At 43.1% G+C, this 12,686-nt stretch overlaps 1 protein-coding gene across 1 annotated transcript in view; it reads right to left on the reverse strand.

The window, feature by feature from the left end:
- Positions 1-12,686, reverse strand: part of itga10 (integrin, alpha 10) — a 44,427-nt gene that overhangs the window by 485 nt on the left and 31,256 nt on the right. Inside the window, exons 10-29 of the mRNA XM_033640181.2 lie at positions 11,066-11,139; positions 10,842-10,986; positions 9,186-9,334; positions 8,901-9,044; positions 8,566-8,772; positions 8,342-8,472; positions 5,825-5,991; positions 5,541-5,683; positions 5,344-5,454; positions 5,163-5,248; positions 4,916-5,057; positions 4,717-4,809; positions 4,524-4,600; positions 2,722-2,811; positions 2,540-2,624; positions 2,300-2,413; positions 2,117-2,224; positions 424-537; positions 231-326; positions 30-143 (exon numbers count right to left, since the gene is read on the reverse strand). Of these exons, the coding sequence (XP_033496072.2) occupies positions 30-143; positions 231-326; positions 424-537; positions 2,117-2,224; positions 2,300-2,413; positions 2,540-2,624; positions 2,722-2,811; positions 4,524-4,600; positions 4,717-4,809; positions 4,916-5,057; positions 5,163-5,248; positions 5,344-5,454; positions 5,541-5,683; positions 5,825-5,991; positions 8,342-8,472; positions 8,566-8,772; positions 8,901-9,044; positions 9,186-9,334; positions 10,842-10,986; positions 11,066-11,139 (2,390 nt within the window). The remainder of the gene's footprint in view (positions 1-29; positions 144-230; positions 327-423; positions 538-2,116; positions 2,225-2,299; positions 2,414-2,539; positions 2,625-2,721; positions 2,812-4,523; positions 4,601-4,716; positions 4,810-4,915; positions 5,058-5,162; positions 5,249-5,343; positions 5,455-5,540; positions 5,684-5,824; positions 5,992-8,341; positions 8,473-8,565; positions 8,773-8,900; positions 9,045-9,185; positions 9,335-10,841; positions 10,987-11,065; positions 11,140-12,686) is intronic.

Below are 12,686 nucleotides of genomic sequence, written 5' to 3' on the forward strand. Positions count from 1 at the left end.
AATGTGAGGTAACTGTGAAGTGAAAATACCTTCCATAGTACGAAAATGATGAGGGCCAGTAACAGCAAACCTCCAATGATGCTACCAATCAGAATCCACAGTGAGATGGGGATAGCTCGGCCCTTTAGCACCTCCAGTACAGTCTACAGAAAAACAGATGATGGGAGAGCTTAGAGAAAGTAAATGCCACTCCAAACCTGCCCATTAAAATCCCACTACAGTCTTCTTACCTCTCTCCAGACTGTCTCCGTGCCCAGCGTGATGAGGTTAGTCTCCTGAGCGGCGACGTGATAAGCACCGATTATCCTCACTGACTTATATTTGGCCTACAGAAAGAGACACAAAGGTGATGACCACTGTGTTTGTCATAGGACAGAAAGATTGAGGCTGAAATGAGCATCTGTGTTCGGTAGTGTAACTCACTTTTCTGAAAAAATCGTCATGAACTCTGCGGCTGACACGAATGACGGCAGCCTGCCCTCTCAGGAGCTGCTGGACTTCACACACAATCTCAGTGCACCATGATCTGCTGCAGTTCTAAACAAATAGATAGGAACAAGCATGTTAAAGGAATCATTCACCCACAAGATGATTATTTGTGTATCAGTTACTCACTATGTGTTACATTGAATTTGTGAAGAGAACTTTTTCCATTTGTCTCCATGGTAAACGAAGAATCCAAAACCAGAATGGCTGCAGTAAATTTAAGCAAAACTATATCAAACCATCCATTTATAAACTCAATCACAACTCCTGCAGTATAATCCAAGTCTCATTTATCCTTAGTATAAAATCTTTCGATTTAAAACCATCCATCCATTTTCATTTGCTTATCCAGGGCCAGGTCACGGGGGCAGCAGGGTGAACAAAGCACTCCAGATGTCCCTCTCTATAGCAACGCTTTTCAACTCCTTCTGAGGGATCCCGAGGCGTTCCCAGGCCAGATGAGATATATAATCCCTCCAGGGTGTTCTAGTTCTGGCCCAGAGCCTCCTAACAGTTGGACATGCCTGGAAAACCTCTAACATTCCTGATCAGATGGCCGAACCACCTCAACTGGCATCTGCCGAAAGGAAGGAGCCACGGCTCTTCTACAAGCTCCCTCCAAATGTCCGAGGTCTTCACCCTATCTCTAAGATATGGCCCTCTGAGCCACCCTACGAGACAAACTCTTCGGCTGCTTGTATCCGCAGTTTCATTCTTTCAGTCACTATCCAAAGCTCTTGACCATAGTTGAGGGTCGGAACGTAGATGTACCGATAAAAAGAAAGCTTCGCCTTCTGGCTCAGCTCCCTCTTCTCAATGATGGTCCTCTGCAACACCTTCATCACTGCTGATGCTGCACCAAACCACCTGTCTTTCTCATCCTTCATTTTACCCTCAGTTGTTAACAAGATCCCGAACCTGAACCTCTTCGCTTCGTTTTCTGGCAGAGAACCATGGCCTCAGACTTGGAGGTACCAACTGTCATCTGTTTAAAACACTTCTGCATAAATGGTCTCATGCATGGACAGGTGGCGCACCAAGGCAAGCATCTGCATTTAAACTGTGCTCAATTGAATGCACAAGCAGAATTCAAACACGTGTTTGCCCAGGCACGCTACATGTATGTGAAAGTGTTTTTAAATAGATGTTTTGATAAAGTTTTGCTGTTGTTTAACGCACCCCCCTTTATGTCACTTAATTTTAGATTTCCCTTAATTTTTGGATTGTTTTTTCACTGTGAAGGCATGCGAGAAAAACGGAATTCCCGAATTCATTGTAACACAGGATGAGTAGTTGATATATATATGATCATTCTGTGGGTGAAGTATTCCTTGAGCATTTATAGTCAAGTCAGTTTTATTATAAAGCACTAAAGCATAACAAAAGTTAAGGACACTTTGATATAGAGCAGGTCTAGACCATACTCTTGATTTACATAAAAACTCAACAAATCAAACGAATTCCCACTAAGAGCCAGCAAAGTGACAACAGTGACAAGAGAAACTTCCTTTTAAGAGGCAGAAACCTCGAGCAGAACCAGACTCTATGGTGGGCGGCCATCTGCTGCGACCGGCTGGATATACTGATGCTGCATAGTGTTCAGTCACTACTGTGCTACCAGGGGCCTCACCAGTATGTCATTCTGCATCATGTCTTCGGGATGAAGGGAGTGCACATCTCTCTGTCTGGCCTTCAGCTGGGCCAGATCACTCAGCACGCTGCAGTTCACCCCTGTGGCCTAGGGGACAATTTAAATATGTCAAATATGATCTAAGAGAGAGACTCGCAACACTCACACTGCAGCACTACTCACGTTGTATGAAAAGACGTCGGTGACAGTCATGAAGACACTGTCTCCTGCAGCCACAGAGGGCAGATGCAGCCTCAGCTCCACATTACTCACAGAGTAACAGCCGAGGTTCTGCAGCTACAAACACACAAAACAGCTCTAATTTAGCCTCATCTTGTTTTTCAAGAGCAATGATGACTTCTCAGCTTTACAACTCAGAGCCATGGGTTGCATTAATGTTTGTAAAAAACATGTGAGCTTTACCCTAAGGTGCGTGTAGAACTCTGGTCCTATCGCCTCTGACACTGTCCGAGTGGGGTGGACCTCATATCGGTTCAAATTAGAGTCACTGCACAGGAAAACAGGAAAAACACATTTTTACACAGATATTTGAATCAGCTAAAATATCTGATTATTAAATAAAACACACAGTGCTGTGCACGTACCTGCTGACAAACAAGTCTGGTTCATACTGCACAAAACTCTGCAGCTGAACACTGTTGTCCCCCAGAGTATCTTCTCTTTCCACACTGTCACTGTAAGAGAACCAAAGGGTTACATAAACTCAGGAGCTTTTCACGGATATTTTCCTCTATGTTTTGGCTTCTCATCCAAACGCAGACAGAGTTTTAGGTCACTATAGCAGAGATTTTTTAAAATGCCCTCCAAGGTGCAGATTTTTCAAACTCCGACTACAATGTATCTATGTTGATATATAAAATGGAGTGTTTGGAAAATGATGACATCCTGAGGCCTGTACTATGAAGCCAGTTCAACTTACCCAGGATATCTTTTTGTACTTGGTTTGACTAAGTCTTAACATTGGCCGTCTGGATAACTGGTACTACAAAGCTGGTTATCAACTAGTTCAGTCAGCTCTGGGTTTTCCTATCTAGTTAATTACGAGGGACATCATCAGAACCATGAATGAAGTAGAGTGCTTCATATGATATGAAATGAAATGGTACCAAAAGTGTCTTGGACTACGAGATAGTAAAATGTCAGTGGGGTGGGATGTAAATGATACCTTGTAATCTTAAAATGGAAAATGCTAAAACATTGAAAATTCACCGTCAGCCACAACATAAATTGTGAAAGTGATTCCAGACTGTTTCTGCTACTAAAGTAAAGGGTGGAAAAGTAGCCTCGTTAATGACTGATGAGGTCTACCTGACCCAAATGTGGCATTTATTATTATGGGCACCAATTCACAGTGTGTGGATTATTTTACGAATAAAATCATCTCATCACACAGGTGTCTCATGTTATTTTGAGCTGCAGTGATGGAATCAGAGGGTAAAATAACAAGACTGTCAGCTATCACTGCGGACTAACTTTGCATTAGTTAAAATCCTGCTAAAATCATGTTAGTGTGTAAACGATCTCTGTGTTTGTTAGAAGCTCAGATTTAAAACCAGTGGAAATAGAGCCCCGAAACAATGAAATGATTCTTTTGACTTCTAACAATATATAGGCTACTGTTTTTTACCTCAGACTCCAGACTTTCATCCAAAGATACTTTTTTCTTCAGTGATCTGATTGGTCAGAGGTCAGGGTGTTGACAGGCTGTGATCCAATACTCTGAAGTTAACCTGCTCCAGAGCAAGTTAGCTGTTTAGCCTAAGTTGCCACGGTGATTTATTGCAGTAGAAAGAGAATCAGCTTCATAGCACTGAAAACCCTGAGTTAGTCCCTAATTTACCTTGCTAACTTCAAATTCTGCTTTGTAGCACAGGCCTCTGTCCACATTTTGAGCCTGTCGATTGTTGCTTTGTGTAATGGGCTTGGTGTGATGACTACTTTACACTTTAACTTGGTACTGCTGCAGCACTTCATGGACTAACAGAGCCGTCTGCTGCACCCAGTGTTATTTGGACCACCAGAAACTGGGATGACTCGCAGAATGAGATTGTTGTCGATGAGAACTGTGAGGAAAACTTTTGCATGTCCAGAGCTTTACTGGCGTTGTTGAGTTCTCCTGTATTTATATGTAAGGGGAGGATCTCCAGTCATTGCTATTTTGAGAACGGTAACGTTACCCTTTGCATTTTACTGTCTTCGAAACGAGAGGAGACTGCAGGTGGGCGTTTAAACATGTTTTTGCGTTGCAGTGTGTATGGAGATATTTTGTAATATCTGTATTAAATATCTGCAAATGTGTTAAAAGAGCTTTAATATCTGGTTCTGCAAACAATCTTAAACCCTTCATGTTTATTGAGGTTTCCAGTATTAAGAACAATAGAGCTACCTGTCAGCATGAAGCTTCATCTGGACTCGACTGTGCAGCGATGTGCAGCTGAACTCAAACTCCAACATGAAGTTAACCTGCAAACAACAGAAGAGAAGGGCCTGCTGAAGTGACACATTTCACCTGGAGGAAGTGAAGTATGAGTGGGCTGAGTCGAGAGAATGATGCAGCTATTTCCTCGGCATGGACGTACTTTTGACTGGGAGCGAAACACTGGATAGCTGACGTTACACGAGTGGCTGTTGGCACTGAGTGCTGTACACTCGATCTTAAAGTGGGCATCCTCCTACATCGAAAGAAAAGCGAGAAACAGAAATTCTGCGTTAGTTTGTAGATCGGTGTTAACATGTACACGGGTGAGTTACATGTAGCAGTGTATGCGTGTGCCTTACTCTGATGCTGAGGCTGGAGAAGTGCAGGTTGCGTGAATAATGCAGCGTCAGGCTGGTGTTGTAGGCATTTTCCAGTCTGTTCTCAAGCTGCACCTCCACCGCCAGACGCCTACGAGGGCTACGAATCACATAAGGCTTCTGTCTGTGGAGGAAACAATGAAAACTCACTGAAACGGAACAACTGAGGAGATATCTGATCTTGTCATGTGGAAAGAAAAGAGACTAGAGGAATATCCAGAATCAGTACCTCGTCCCAGAGATGTCCATGTGAGCCTGCAGCACCAGGTCTGTTGTGCACACATCGTCCTCACCACAGTCTTTAAAGAACTGGATCTGCAGAGGTCAAAGTGAAGAGGTCAGTGTGTTTGATGGAGAACTGAGAGGGGAAATGTGCCGCAGTAGAGGAACTAGTAATGATAACCACTCACAGATTTCTTAACAGTTGTCGGCCAGCCTTCATCCAACACTGGACCGCTCTCTGTATTATTGATCTTAAACCGCAGCGAGAAGCTAATTGGACGGATGTAATCTGCTGTGTCCTGCAACAAAGATGAAATAAAGTCACTGTTTGTCCTGCTGCATGTGCATGAGGATGACTGTCATACTTGTGTGTACCAGTGCTCACATAGACATGGAAGGGCAGCTTGTAGCAGAGAGTCTGTCCTGTGCGAACTCGTACTGCCAGCTGGGTCTGTCGGTGGGAGCTGTCGTCAAACAGCGCCCTCGCAGACAACTTCCTGTCATCCAACATGGCCGACACCCACAGATCTGAGGAGAGAGCAGGTAATTGGGACAGATGGTGAGTGTTGGAAAATCCCCATTCTAATTATTATGTGTGCCTGGCCAATTCACAGCACTTACAGTCCTCGTTATGAGGATTAGAGAGGGTAAAAAATAGAAGTGTTATACCGAAGCTGTTGCTGTGTGGTCCAGGGGAGCGGGAGACGGTGGTGAAGCAGGCAGTGGCATTCAGACAGGCTGAATCTCTGCCTCCCCTCTGGCAGGTCTTCTGGATGACGTTGATGGAGTGTGGCTGGAAGGACAGACTCACATTGATCTGGACTATGCTTCGAGAGCTGGGGACAGCAGGGACAGTGCATGATAAAACAGGATTTCATTTTTAGCCATGTGACGCCACAGAAATATCAGAGCCTGGGCTGCAATCTGTACATGAACCCTACTGTAATGCAAGGATTTATTATCAAATGAATGCAAATGAATCATACTTTTGAGGGCCTGAAGATGCTTGAAAAAAGTCATGAAACTTTCCACAAGCATTTGAACTTGTGGAAAAACTGATTTTTTTTAGGTTTCATGTTCAGGTGTGACAAAATGGTTTGATAGTGCCTCCTAAATGAATTTCAGTGGAGTAGCCATTGTGATAATGCTTCACCCAAGCAGCAGCCTCCGGGGCTGAAAAGTGACGCCAACATAGAGGCGCAAAAAACTGCGGTTCCTTGAATGGCCACTTGAGGCTGACTCCAGAAGTGAGTCAATCCCCATAGATCCTCATGTTAAAATGCCCAACTTAACAGCAGAAATAAAGATGTTTACAGTCTGGTACAAAAAAAACAGCTCTCCATAGCTAATTTCAACATTTTTAACAACCGTACAAGGGGTGCATTTTTTATGCATCTCACCTGTTTACATTTTATTAAGGCTTAGAGCTATGCATATTTAAGGGTGTGGCTGCTTGAGTGACAGGTTGTCTGCAAGACGTAGCTACAGTCTATGAGTCCACAGCTCCACCCTCTTGTCCGAATTCGGTCACTTCAAGCTCCAAAAAACCAAGATGGCAACGGCCAGTTTCAAATCACGAGTCCATCAATTAATGGGTGACATCACGGTGGTTACATCTATTACTTTATACAGTCAGTGGTTTCACCTACATGTATAAAATTTGACAGGCATATGAAACACCCCAAGACTTAAAAAAAAAACAAACTTTAGGAGCCATATCCTAAATCGAAACAGAAAGTCAGCCAATTTTAATTTAATTCACAATTGTAGTGTATTTTTGGCCATGTTCAGGTGCTGTACTTAACAAATTACTCCTAGAGAATGAATCAAATCGACTTCACATATTTCAGTCCAATCTTAAGACTTTAACGATGAAAAGTTGGCAGAATTTTGAGATTTCATGGAATGTCGTTGCCATTTTGTGTGTTTCACCATAAAAAGGAAGTCATAACTTAAGCATTCGTGGTCCAGTCTGACCCAGAGAGTCCAAGCCAGAGGAGATCTATGTGACAATATGGAGTCATAGTCACTGCACTTTAAAACACTTCCAAGAGAATTAATCAGATTGACTTCGAATTCCGTCAGTACAATCTTAAAGGGGAACATCACCCATTTTCAGAATTCATGTATTATTCCTGTGGTCTATGACAGTCCAGAAATATGAGTAAACATGAACGATTCTCTCCCAAATCTATAAAATAGAGTGCTAAAACTCAAATTTATGATGTCAGAGTATTAAGTCTTGAACTGCTCCATAGACAATACATTGGGAAAAATATTCTAGATCACCCAGGGGAATGTTCTGAGTATATGGACACGTTTTCTGTTATATATGTTATATTTCTTTGTAAACATAATAAAGCTAATTTAGGTTTTAAAAAGAAAACAAACATTCTGTGGGTCCACAAAATCAGACTGTGGAGAAGCTCCAGATATTATACCCTATAATATCACAAGTTTTAGACTAACTGGTTTCTGGCTCTGGGAGAGAGCAGCCTATGGTCATAAATATTGATTAAATTTTCCTAGGTCATGGAAATAACATATTGCAGTTCTTAATTTAGGTGGTGTTTCCCTTTAAATCCCTACAAATAGAAAATTGTTAAGATTTTGAGGTTTTGCGGAATGACATTGCCATGGCGTGGCGACCATTTCGTGTGTTTTGACATGAAACAGTAAGCTGTAAATCGAATGCATATTGTCCAATCTGCCCAAAGTTTCTCATGCTTGCTAAGAGTCCAGGCCTGAGGACATCTACATGCCCACACAAGGTCAAAGTAATTGCACCAACTGTGGAGAACAGGAAGCAGGACTTGTGTGACAAACATTTAACTTACATGAAATTTACATTGTGTGGTCACTGCAGCATAATTTTTGTTCAGTGGGTGTTCTGTACCGTAGCATGGTAGACATAGGAAGTAGTACACATTTTGCACTACGTCATCTACAGCGCCACACACTCCACACAGGAAATAACACCTAATTCAGCATCCTGCCAGAACCCTGCATGTGAAGGACATTGTGGGGGCCTGTTCGTCACTGCTTGCATCTTTAATTTTGTAAAAGATTTATTTGTTTTATGTGGAAACTTGCTGGCTGTGTTGTCGAGCTTAATTATCTCCTAGAGCTTGCAGCTATAACATATGCAGTGCCCTTCCCTCCCTCCCCAACTCTGCCCCTACCCACCTGAGCAGTACAGCACTGCCCTGTGCTCCCACTGCCAAGTCTATTAGCTCATCTCCATCCAGGTCCAACCGAGCACTCACACTGCGGCCAAAATACTGCAGGGAGGGTGAAATTGATGATCCTGAAATTCGCTGAGAGGAGGAGAGAGGCAGAAACACAAACTCAGTTTGACTGAATCCTAAAATACACCAGTAATAATGTATTTGTACCCACATGACAAGTACCTGCTTGTAACTGTGGATGACGTAGATGCCATCTCCGTGGTAGACATAGATGGCGCCCCTGTGCTCATCCTCCAGCGGGGCTCCCACCAGCAGGTCAGTGAAGCCATCGTGGTTGAGGTCTGGAGCGGCTGCCAGTGCGTAACCAAACCTGGCATCCTGAGACTTGTCCTCTGACTTCAGAGTACCGTTAGATACAAACACCTCCTCCTGGGGGGAAAGAAAGAGGAGGGAAGAATGGTGAAAAACATGGAGGGTAATAGGATTTAATAAATGTTGTGTATTATCACACTGATTGCATAAATGATCCATGAGGAAGACGATCAGTGCTGTCTTACCCCACTGAGGGTGTAGATGTAGACTCTCCCAGCCTCCTTATTTCCTGAGCCGAGGAACATTGGAGCTGCAACCAGAAGGACATCTGTGATGCCATCCTGGTCAATATCCAGCCCACAAACCTCACTGCCGTAGTAAGATCCAATCTACACACAGGGACATGCTCTTTCAGTTTACTGCCACTAGGTGGAGTCATTGCTTCAGTCTCTGACAAATAACATTCCTGCTGTTTTCTGCTAAACAAGTAAATAAACAACAGCAGCTGCAGGGAGAGGAGAGAGCTTTACCTGTTCTCCATTGAGGGCCTGAACAATGTTGACATCACCCTCATTGCTGAGCTCAAACAGGATGACTTTGCCTTTGTGTTTGAATCGAGGAGCTCCAGCTACATACAGTGTCTTCCAGTCACCGACTATCACAGATGAGACTGTGTAACCTGGAAACACAAACAAATACACATCATACAACACTGCAACCTCATCTACGGCCTTCAGTTAAGACTTAATGAGTCATGCTGGTGTTGCTGAATGTTTTGATCCCTTTCTACAATCCAGTACTGTCACCACTGTTGCTCACCATTTTGACCATTAGAATCAACTTGCATTGAAATGTGTTTGAGTTCAGTAATGTGTCACATCTTGTTGACCTTATATTTTTGTCATTTGCATCATGTTACACCGAGAGTGTGGTCTGACTTTGGCGTACTCCGAGGGCAGTGGGTTTTTACATACTGGTGGAAAGCTTTGAGAGTTGGCTCCAGAACAGGAGTTCATTCACAAGTTATGTTAAGATAAACAATAAGCAAACGTGGATGTTTTGGAAAGGATCACATGAATTTTGAAGTTTATTACACTGAAAGAGGTTTCTGTTTAGTATACAGCCAGAACTGGATTAAAATGGGTTATTTCCCCAGAAGGGCCCCCGGTTCAGTGTTTGTCAATTACGTTGTATGGGATGTTAAACTTAAGATCTTTGGGCTGTGGACTGTTTGTAAACCACAACACAAAATTTAAAGATGTCTCCTTGGGTGTAGGAAATTATAGCTATTTCATTATGTTCTGATATTTTATAGAGGAAAGAGATTAATTGATTGAGTCGAGATCAAATCCTGAACTAACCTGTAGGGACTTGTGTCCCACATGTGAGTTAATTCAACCCTGCAGCCAGTAATGGCCCTGAAACATCAAACCAATGGTCAGCCGTTGGAAGCTGATGAGCATTTGTCACCCTAGTTTTTGTGGTGTGTCCCGCACCGTTGGCTCTAGCTGGTCCTTGTCAGCTTTTATGTTTTTTTGGCCGATTCAGCAAGTCCAATTGGCATTGGAGACGACAGAGCCTGTCAGTGAATGAAATCGCTCTGATTGGCAGTTCAGCTCAGAGCATGAGAAAAGAAACGGAAGCAAACAAACTACTAAAGTGAAGAGGCCGTGAGATCAAAACAAACTAGTTATATTAGGTAAGATTACTTTTGTAGCCATTGAGCTCTTCAACAGAATCAACATGAGGTAGTGTTGTTAATGTCCAAACTGGTTAACTAGCACCTTCTATTCGTCCTGTCATTCTTCCAGTTTCCTATTTTCTTACTATGGAGAGTTATTTCCTCTCACGCAGGTGCAGAATGTGCATGCCAGTTGGCCATTGACTGTTGTCTTTGTGGTGTGTTCAAGGACAACTTTTTGGCCAAGACACAAACGATGTGAGGCAACGCAACAGTCAGCCTTCATTGGTGCTAGTTCCTTGATGTCAGTTTGGTGTGTCTGGGCCAAAGTTTCTAGTGTCTGGGCTTCCCACCAACACATTAGAAGCACCCCCTTAAAGATTCAGTCCGAGCTACACTGCATGAAGACATAATGAGCTATAGCTATGAGTTATAGTTATGCACTAACATGCAAAAAAAATGTGATCCTTTTTGCGTCATGTTCGGCAGTGTGATCCGTGGTTACCTAAATAAGCAGCATGGTTTTTGAGCTCCAGTGGAAACTCGCTTTCAAAAGCCTCTCTGGGCGGCATGATGCGCCCGTTGGTCCCTTCCTTCAACACCCCACCATCCCAGTCATAGGCGCCAACCATCCCAAACAGGATGCCATCCTGAAGAATGGAGAAGGGCATGGATGACAAACTTAAAACACATGCGCTTTGCATATAAATGAACAGCTACCGAACTTACATCCAGTGTGTGTGTGGAGAAGCCGATCTGAGACATCTCCATGTGGAACGAGCTCTCGTTGTAGCCCAGAGTGCCTGCAGGTGGACAGAGAGAGCAAGTCAGTATTCTCCATCGTCACGTTTCTTTACACACCTCCTCCCTTCCTTCCTTTCCCTCTCAGGATCTGATCTAGATGGGATCATCAGCACCCTCACTCACCCTGAGGACCACAGATGGTAGACATGCCTCACCCTTTCCTCTCCTCCTGTCTCTTCCTCTCTGATCTCCCTAAACATTGAAAGGTGGCATCACTTTTCATCAGCCTTCCTCTCATGTTCCCGCAACTATTGTGATAGCTGTACATTCCCTTCTACCCTCTTTTCCTTTTCTTGCTTTCTCTGCAGAGCTGCTGTGTATTTTTTCACACTGACCAAACCCTCCGTTGCTTTCTTCCATCCTGTTAAATATTCTTTGTCCACTTCTGTCTCATATTCATGTATTTTATTCTTCCTCTTCTTTCTCAGACTCTGCTTTTAGTTTTTGTGTCCTCGTGTTTATTTCATTTATATTTGTAGAATAACGAGTCTAACTGATTAATCAAAATAAGATGATTAATCTGACAGTGATACTGTCATAAATTGTAAATTACTTTGTCAGCAAGGAGTTTAGAAAAAAAATAACCTTAAAACAGGGCATCAGATGATTCTATACAGTGACAGCAGACAAAAGACTGTATTAACGTATACAATTAAATCTTGAAGTAGGAGATTCTGAATTCAAAATGCCTTGGTTTAACTGCTGTCATGGGATGTAAATAAAAATAACCACGACCAATAGCTAGTACAGTGCATGGCATCATGTGAGACAACTAGATATTAAAGCTGAAAGCAGCAGTACTGGCCCTCGCACCTTCTCACACATTGAGGGTGCCAGTGAAATCTGGTTGATGTAGCTGTGCATTACCATGACTGTTAGACACTGTGCAAACAACTTAGACTTTTCCCTCATTCAGTTGGAAATGACGGATCGCAAATTGTGTATCACTTTCTGTGTCTACTATGTGACCCCCCCAAAAAACAGAGTAGTTATATGTCCTGTTGCTCTATATCATGTGTAGCTTTACACACCACTTGAATAATGGAAATTTGATGCCTCTCCACGGCCACACTGTTTGACGAAAAGTTTAAGTTTTAGCAGCTTTTCATCTCAAAGTTCTTTAAATGGCACAGGCAATATATAAAGTCTCTAAGACAGGGGTCTCAAACTCACGGCCCGGGGGCCAGACACGGCCCTCCAGACCATTCTATACGGCCTCCTATTTGATATCAATTCATAGTGAAATCAGGCCCGCTGCGGCCGTGAATGCAGCAGACCTTGAATGCAGCCTTGTCACGACTGAGGAAAAATGCCCGATTCTGTTTTTGACCCTTCAGCGCATCATCCTAAGACCCTTGAACACATCACCACACCTGAAACCAAGTAGAAAAAAAACAAACATTTGGCACGCTGCTAACACTATGGCCAAAAGAAAGGTTGACGCTGAGTACAGAGTGTTTCAGGAGAAGTGGGAGACTGATTATTTCTTCATCAAGTTTAAGGGGAATGCCACCTGTCTCATCTGCAATGAGAAAACCTAAAGAGG

This window comes from Epinephelus lanceolatus, chromosome 10 (assembly GCF_041903045.1).
Source record: "Epinephelus lanceolatus isolate andai-2023 chromosome 10, ASM4190304v1, whole genome shotgun sequence".
Classification (NCBI taxonomy): Eukaryota; Metazoa; Chordata; class Actinopteri; order Perciformes; family Serranidae; genus Epinephelus; species Epinephelus lanceolatus.